Source organism: Carassius auratus, unplaced genomic scaffold (genome assembly GCF_003368295.1).
Source record: "Carassius auratus strain Wakin unplaced genomic scaffold, ASM336829v1 scaf_tig00216896, whole genome shotgun sequence".
Lineage (NCBI taxonomy): Eukaryota > Metazoa > Chordata > Actinopteri > Cypriniformes > Cyprinidae > Carassius > Carassius auratus.
In genome coordinates this window covers 68,675-77,964 of record NW_020528790.1, presented here as the reverse complement: position 1 = coordinate 77,964, position 9,290 = coordinate 68,675, and the positions used below count along the sequence as shown (strand labels likewise).

The following is a 9,290-nucleotide window of genomic DNA, read 5'->3' as shown; positions in this document are numbered from 1 at the left end:
AAAGCCGGATGTGACGTTTTTAACGTGCTTGCTGAAGACGCGCGAAGAAGGAGCATGGCGTCAACGATATGAGCAAAGCTACCAGCAAGGTAAGGACGTCTAAAGTTTTTTGTGTTAATCCCAAATCTTTAATTTCTGTTAGTGTAAGTATTAGTGAATTTCTGTTGCGAATTTCGGTTAGTATAGTCGATCGTTGTGTGTAATTAATTGATTGCGCCATTAATATATTATTTCATGCAGTTGGAATATGTTAACTTACTTGCACGTGGAAAGTGCGTGATTTTCTGTAGTAAACACTTATTTTATACGTGTGCTTGCGGAACAAAGGATGGGACAACATATTAGAATTCAGAATAGTTTTCTGGCGAATTAATGATATAAGCAGTTCAAATAATGCCACAGTTGACTGTTGGAGAAATTTTAACTTTGTAAATTTATTCGTTTTTTTCTTACAGCATACATTTGATCACGTTGTCCTACTTTATCACTGGCTAATTTTGCTGAAATAAACGATTGCCAACGAATGTGACGGTGAAAACGTCGTTTTGGATAAAGGTAAGTGAACGCTAAAGCACTTTTTTTTTTATTAATAATTTTCCCGACTATTGTTCCAACCCGTGGCCCAGCACAATTAACGTATTTAAAGTTGTTTTTTTTTATTATTATTATTATTATTATTATTATTAACATGGTCATACAGTGACGTTGTCAACCCGTTCACTACTTCGAGTTCAAACTATAGAAATGCTTCAGACATGTAATTATGCCTGCAGACATATTAGGTTATTTTATATAACACAAATGGAAAAGTGATTTATGTTAAAAGAAAGCTGAGGTTGTAAGATTCCAAATGATAACACATGTCTAGATCACTGCTTTAGTTATAGATTTTTTTTTTTTTTTTACCATAATTCTGATGATGCAATTTTGGCCAGGAGCAGAGTTTATGAGGTTGTTAAAAAAAAAAAAAAAACTGCATGCATTTTGTGGATTTATATCTTATTTTTATTTTTTTTACAAGCACATTGGTTAATTCCAATGACAGTTGCATATTTTTTTTTTTTCCTTTAAGCTACATTATTTGCTCTGTTATATGACCGCAGTCATGCACAAAACATTTATAAAGAAAATCTCTTTGGATTTGATACTTTATTCTTTGCAGCTTTACAGATCTTCTTTATGCACCAAGAGCTTGTAACACTCCAAAAAGAAAGGAAAAATTTAAATTATGACCCCTTTAAATAAAAAAGTTAGTGTACCTTTAAATTGTGAAATGTTAACTTGTTTTACATCCATAGTTACACTTCCTATTTCCTATGGTGTAATGTTTATTACTTTGTGTGTGTGATTTTATTCTCTTTCAGAAATGTGGAAATGTAAAATTTGTGGAATTACAGTTTCTGCAAGATCTAAATTACTAAAACATCACAGACTGCAGCACAGACATTATGGTCGTAGTCAGCGATATTCTTGTACATATTCAGACTGTCCATGTTCATTCAAGACATGGAATGCTCTACTGATTCATCTAAGTAGAAATCATGCTTCACGCTCAGGAGTAAATGACAAACGAAGGTCTACCTTCAGTTGTCATTTGTGTGCATGCAGTAATCTTGCATCAGAAAGAGAATACTTTGTTCACATAAACAGTCATTTGAAGAGAAATGAAACCGTTCATTGCATGTTTTATGGCTGTAATTTTCAATCAAATGTATATGGAACTTTTAAGTCACATAAAAACAGAAAACACAGCCCACATGCACTAAATGACTTTAAGTTTGGTGTAGTTACCATGTCTGAACAATTAGCAGAGTCTGGAGATGAAGCCGTTCAAGATTTTGACAGTGAGGTCAGTGGTTTGTCTTTGGATGATGACAGTGAAATGGCTAATGACACTGATGTTGTTGTTCAAAATTTAGCAGCAATGCTGTTAAAACTGGAACATCTTGTACATGTTCCTTCTTTAGCCATTGATGATTTTTTGGAAGAGATGCATTACCTGTTAAATTCTGTGTCCGTTCCTCTCTCAGTTGCCAGTGTACAGCAGGTGTTGGAAAAACATGAACTTCGTGTTGATGAATGTGTTATAAAGGAAATAGCCGATACCATCGCATCCAACCCATTACACTCAGCCATAGGCAGAGGCGGTTCTTTATGCACTACCTATAAGCGCAAGCAGTTTTATAAGGACAACTTTAGTGTTGTGGAACCTGTTGAGTACTGCCTTGATGAACAACAGACTAACACCTTTCAGTACGTTCCAATTTTGAAGTCTTTGCAGCTGCTCTTGACTAAGCAGGACATTGTTGACAGAGTTGTTGAAAACCACAGAGCAAGAACTAGTCCAGCCAGTTGCAGCAGCCATGATTACAGGTCATTTCAGGATGGTTCCCACTTCAAAGAAAACAGTTTGTTGTCTGGGAAAGACTTAACAATTTCATTAACTTTATATGCAGATGATTTCGAAGTGTGTAACCCACTTGGGACATCCAGAAAAAAACATAAGCTCTTTGCTGTGTACTGGATTTTGAGCAATTTACCCCCAGGCTCCCATTCCTCTCTCTCCTCAATCTATTTGGCTGTCCTGTGCAAAAGTGAGGATTTGAAACACTATGGGTATGAGAAAGTTCTTGAGCCTCTTCTGCGTGATCTTTCAATTCTTGAAAAAGATGGCTTATTCATTCATCTTCTTGGAACCTTTATTAAAGGTACTGTTTATTGCGTGGTGGCAGACAACCTAGCAGCTCATGGTATGGCTGGCTTTGTTGAAAGCTTTTCAGGAGAGTTCTTTTGTCGGTTTTGTTTAGGGAAAAGTTCTGATGTGCAGGCAAAAGAAGTTCAGTCTGGTGCATTCAACCACAGAACCAAAGAAGTTCATAAAGATCATGTGAAAACGGCACAGGAAAAAGGTACAAGCTGTTGTGGAGTGAAAAGAGATTGTGTTTTTACTAAGCACCTCTCTCATTTCAATGTGTTGTCAGCTTATCCACCAGATGTGCTACATGACATTTTTGAGGGTGTGGTGCCCGTGGAACTTGCACAGTGCTTGGCTTTGTTGATATCCAAGAAACACTTTACACTGGAAAGCCTCAATAAATATATTCTTCAATTTCCCTACAAATGGGAAGACCAGAAGAACAAGCCTCATGCAATTCCATTCACATTTTCACGTCGTAACACAATTGGGGGAAACGCCCATGAAAATTGGAGCATGATCAGATTTCTCCCTTTTCTGATTGGACATGTTGTACCTGAAGGTGAGCCCGCATGGCAGGTGCTAATGGACCTGAAGGATATTGTTGAGTTGGTGGTTTCCCCAGTCCACACAGATGAATCCATATCCTATCTTGAGATGAAAATTTCTGAACACAGGCAGAGATATCAAGAACTTTTCCCAGATGTCAAACTTCTGCCAAAACATCATTTTTTGGAACATTACCCTGAGATGGTAAAAACGTTTGGCCCTCTTGTCCATTTATGGACTATGCGTTTTGAAGCAAAACACAGCTTTTTTAAGCAGGTCACACGACATACAAATTGCTTCAAAAATGTTCCCCGCTCACTCGCTGTAAAACATCAGCTAATGATTTCTTACCACTTGAAAAGTAGTCATGAAAAAGGAACACTGGAAGTTTCGACTGCATCTCCAGTTCCTCTTGATGTTTTGCAGACAGAGGTAGCTCAGATGATCAAAGACAAATACCCAAATGTATCTGAGGTCCATATTGCTAAGAGCGTCTCTAGCAAGGGTATGAACTTCAGAAATGGTATGATCCTGGCACATGATACTACAAGTGGCCTCCCTGACTTTGGAGAAATTGTTCAGATTTGTGTAGTTCAAGAGACATTGTGCTTCATACTGAGGCGATTGTGTGGTTGGTACAGAGAACATTTCAGGGCCTTTGAGCTTAGTGTATCACCAACAAGAGAGATGTTATTCTTAGAACATGGTGATTTAGCTGACGGCTATCCTTTGGCAGACTATATGGTTGGTCCTTTGCGTTTGGTGACCCTGAAGAGACAAGTAATCGCATAAAAGGTGACATGTTCTTTTTAAATGTTTAAAAATGACCATGTTTCCATTTCCTTCTTTAAAGACTTACTACAATGACAACTTCAGTTCGGTTAAGAATTATTCTTGGAGAGAACAACTCCCAGAGGGTGATTCTTCAAGATGGACTGCCTACTTCTGTTGCTGATTTATCAAAGGAAATTGCAAAGCAGTGCAGTCTCCAAGGAAATTTTAGATTGCAATTCATGGACCCAGACTTTGACAATGACTTCATGAATCTCATGTCCACATCAGAAATCCAAGACAAAAGTACCCTGAAAGTGGTATTGCTGGTAACATCAAGTGACCGTGATGGCTTACCCATACCACATGTGGAAACATCTCAAAATGAAAGTGCATGCTCTTCACTAGCTCCGTCACTCTTGTCCTGTGACACCCTTGTATTGTCTAGTCCATCTACTTCAGCAAACTCTGAATCTTCTGCAAGTTTGGCTCCTGTGTTGTCATCTAGTGTAAAGTCATCTGCATGGCCAGCTGAATTCACTGTGCCCCGTTTCACATATGATGCTGAGCTCAAACTGGAACAAGGAAATGCAGCCTTTAAAACACAGGGCACTTTTCTCAGTCCTGACCCAAAGCTGAAAATGTCCATTTTAGATGGACTTGCAGAAGAAATTGTGAAATACAAACTTTACCCCTCAGATGGAGAATATGGTCAGGTGGCTGAAGCGCTCATTAAAAAGCACCCTTGCTTAAAAGAGAGAGGTTCTGTAACTGGATACAGTGGATGGAAAGCCAGTTTAAAATATAAACTTGGCAATTACAGAACAAAATTGAGGAATATCGGCTGCACAGAAGTCACGGTTAATTCAATCAAGCATAAGCCCGATGGAATATCCAGTCCTGCATATCGTGTAAAAAAACCACGCAAGGCTGAGGTGAACTACTGCCCTTCCCATCCACAAGGGGAAACGGATGAAACTCTTGAGGCAGTCAGACAGACGCTTCTAAATGAAGTAAAAAAGAAGAACAATGAGAAGAATGTAAGAATGCTGATGGACAAGAGTTTTTCCATCAGAAGGCATGAGGTGATCCAGGAACCACTTATTGCAGACTTCAAAACCAGGTGGCCTGCTCTTTTCCGAACAGAAGAGGTAAGTGAAGTTTTGTCTTTGCTGTTAAAGAGTTAGTTTACCCAAAAATGAAAATTAGCCTCCGTGCCTAACCTTGGAAACATCATTTATGTGTGTGATATTCTTTTTTCAGACGAATCTAATCAAAATTGTTCTGGTCCCTCCAAGCCTTGCTTATGGGACTAAACGGCAAATAAAGTGTGCATATTTGCAATAGAAATAAAGGCCTTCTGAAGCTAATCCATGCATTTTTGTAATATAAATATCCCTATTTTTAAGTGCAATAAACAGTTTTCCTCTCACTCCTGCTGACATCATGCAGGTGGATGACGTAGCACATATGAGTCGTGTGTGTGCCTCTGGAACATGTAGGAACAGAGGGGTGAAAAATTCTTTAGCAAAGGAAAACGGAAATCCTCCGACACTTTCCTTTGTAAATCCTTGTTTTGTGCTTCTAATTCGTAAATGGCGTTTTCACTAACTTCACAACCCTGACGTGCCACATCATCTGACTGCACGACTTCCGTGTACCAACAGGAGTAAGAAAAAAGTATTGTGACAGGCTAATTTTCATGTTTGGGTGAACTAACCCTTTGGGTGATCTAACTTTTATTTATGTTCTAGTAACAAATTACTTTTTTGTGTTTGTAGGTTTGTGCAGAATTTGAGAGAATTTCAACAGTCCCGTTGGTGTCAACATTCTTTGCCAAGATGGATGCATACATTGCAAAGCTTATGAAGATTTTTGCGAACAGAGGTGGCGTCGCTGGGCGAAGAATTAAAACCCTCTTGCTTCCTACTACACAGGTATGAACAAATGCACTCAACAAAGCATTAATAATAACAAAATTAGGGCTGGAACAATAAATCATTCACTGAGAAACAATTCTACATTGATTCTAAAATATTCCGAATGCATTGCGATTTACAAAAAGCCATATTTTGCTTACTTCCAATTCTTTACACATGACCTTCAACCTAAAATAATCACTAATAAAGTTCAAAAAGGTTTAAGCAAATTACAAGAGTGTTTATATTGAGCTGTGTTTACATTAATCATTTGACCACTTGCATGACTGCACAAGCGCTCTTTTTCATTAATATTTGAGCGTATGGTTTAAAAAGTACAGTTTAAAAACTAAGCAAAGAATCGATTTTACAGAAAACGGCATTCAGAAAATCTCAGAAATAATAAATTGATTTACTGTCCCAGCCATAATTGAAGGTATATAGTTCACCCAAAAATTCTGTCATTAATTACTCACCATTATTCCGTTCCAAACACCTAAGACCTTAATTTGTCTTCTGAACACGGATAGTTTTGATGAAATCCGAGAGGTTTCTGACCCTGCTATCCAAGGTCCAGAAAGGTACCGACAAAATAGTCCAAGTGGATCAATCGTATTTTAATGATACTTAAATACTACTTGTTGCACAAAAAAAGTAAAATAACATAATTCAACAATTATTCTCCTCTGAGTCAACCTGGCAAGAGCATGCAACAACACGTAGTGCATGCGTTTTCTGCATAAGCAGCACCACGAACATGCGTTATGTGCAGATCAAAGCATGCGCATTCTTCGTGGTACTTGTCAAAATGTCATTGGGGTCATGCAGAGGAGAGGAACTGTTGAATTAAGGTAGGGTTTTTTTTTGTGTATTCTTGTAGCTTCATAAAATTACGATTGAGCCACTGATGTCATGTGGACTATTTCAGCAATGTTTTTGGTACCTTTCTGAACCTTGAGCGTGGTAGGACCCTTGGAGGGTCAGAAGGCTCTTGGATTTTTATCAAAAAATCTTCATTTGTACTCTGAAGATGAACAACATGAGGGTGAGTAATTAATGACAGAATTTTCATTTTGGATGATCTAACCATTTAAAAACAGTATCCTCTCAACTGTTTTGGGGTAATGGTCATAAGCATGCACAAAAGACAAAAATGTAATGGGATTATATTTATTAAAATATGAAGTACAATAAATACAAAATATCACTGTGAACTGCTGCAAATGCATTATCTTACAAAAATATTTTGATAGAAGACAGGCTTGATCAAACCTGTTCTTGAAGGGCCAATGTTCTGCAGAGTTTAGTTCCAACTTACCCAACACACCTGCCTGGAAGTTGTAGTGAGTCTTATTTGAACTTCTAAAAACCTTTATTTGGTTCAGGTGTATTTAATTGGGTTGGAGCTAAACTCCGTAGGCCAGTGGTCCTCCAGGAGCAGGTTCTTTCCCTTTAGAAAATTAAGCACATGGATGAATGACTGGAATGACTGACAGTTGAAAGTGTCTGATTTTGTGAAAAATGTATAGATTATATTTTGTTAACGTTGTTATTTGCATCTTTAGACTGATGCCATTGAAGTGAAGAGGGAATGCATAACCAAATCCCTGTGTGTTTACCTAAATGAAGACCCTAGCAGTCTTATTCTGGAGTTTATGGTTAGTATGGTGTGTTTTTTGTTTGTTTGGTTGTTTTTTTAATTAACTAAAAAGGCAAGGATATTAAATGCTGTGGCACAGTTAATATGCAGGAATTAAGGGTTCTCCATCTTTTTAAATTTCCTCTGTAGGATACAGATGGTGCCAGCGCTCAGGAGGCGATCCAGAAAGCTGTAATGGGGATCTATGTCATAAGATACGAAGGTACCAGCATTGAAGACAGCCCAGCAGATGTTGGAGTGGTGTTAGAAGGTGAAAAAGTTCTCCAGGACCTTTGCAGTGTACCATATGCAACAGCCATGTTGCTGGGACTGATATACGGACTAAACTTAAACTACCTTCCTGAACTCAGGTACACTTTCGAGGCATTCCAGAAGTTATTTCTGGAGCTTGATACCAACAAGTTAACCAATAAAGTGCAAGCACTGAAGACAAAGCTCTTCTCTGATGTGTTTGAGTAAGGTCTCTTTTTGGAAGGTTTTGTCGGTTACCTTTTAAATGCCCAGTTTTAGGAAATTATGGTTGTTTACCATTTTGCTGTTTTGAGTCGTTTTGTAATGTGGGTTACACTTATTCAACTTGTATCTATGTTCAAAATTGTTGCAAGGTGACTATTTCCAGTAGGTGCTCAGGGCACTTGTAATTTTTGGTAAGATCTATCCATTAGACTATACAGCAGTGATATCATTCAAGATGTCATTTGATAGTTGTCGTTAGATATCCATTCTTAGTGTAAATTTAAAGTGTCTTTTACTTTATTTTTAGAGGAAGTTGTGCAAGCTGCCAATTTCTTGGAGGCTGCTTAGCATAGAAGTTACTTATTTTCTTTAAAAGTTGTTTAATATATTACAGAATTGATTTCTATAAAATTTCTAACCTTGTGTTTTTTATTTTTTTTCTGAATTAAGAGGAAGAATTTTATTTTTGTTGGCTTTTCTCAAATAATGCTTTGAAACTACAAAACAATGTTAATCCATTTGCAAGTCTGTAAGATTGAGGAGGCTGTTTAAATCTGTTTATTGTGCTTGTTTAACAAATACAGTTTTATCATTTGTTACATATCTTGCCTTTGAGTCATTAAATAGCACTTACACGCCCACACACAAAAATGCTTTGTTGGAGGAAGTAAATTTAAATAGACACTCATGAGTTAAAAGAACAAAAGCTAATTGGATGGAACCACTGTCCATAATTGAATTGACTTGATTGAAACCAAGCTTCTTACGTTGGCTGAATTAAACAAATTTGGCCAGTCTTTAGTAAACAAAAACATGTTGAATGAACTTAATTGGTTTAAGTTAAAGGAAAGTGATTCAATTGATTTGGTTGGACATTACAATTTCACATTTATGTTCTTTATTCATCTGTGTTGTCTCAACACAATAATTTTAAATAGATTGAAAACATTCCATTCATGTTAATAAAAAACTATTTGGTTGTGTGGAACCACTGTCCATAATTGAATTAAGTTAGTTTAAAGAGTCATTTTTTTGAGTGTACTACTACCCCAAAGAGAAGCACTTATGAACATAGGACCAATCAATACCCCCATTTGAAGTAATCTTAATGAGATGAATACTGTGATTAAATGATCATTGCATTTAGAACTCAGTTTGGCGTCCCAGAAAGCAGTTATCTCCGGAAGCACTGGTCACTTGAAACTACCCCAACAAAAGCACTTACCTATTACAACAGACA

General features: G+C 37.2%; 1 protein-coding gene across 1 annotated transcript; it reads left to right on the top strand.

The window, feature by feature from the left end:
- The first annotated feature begins 1,365 nt into the window (after positions 1-1,365).
- LOC113099284 (sterile alpha motif domain-containing protein 3-like) lies at positions 1,366-9,040 on the top strand. Its single transcript, XM_026264332.1, has 4 exons — positions 1,366-5,166; positions 5,797-5,952; positions 7,500-7,592; positions 7,724-9,040. Exons 1-4 carry the CDS (start codon positions 4,108-4,110, stop codon positions 8,051-8,053), a joined length of 1,638 nt encoding a protein of 545 aa, XP_026120117.1. The 5' UTR covers positions 1,366-4,107; the 3' UTR covers positions 8,054-9,040.
- Positions 9,041-9,290: the final 250 nt, after the last annotated feature.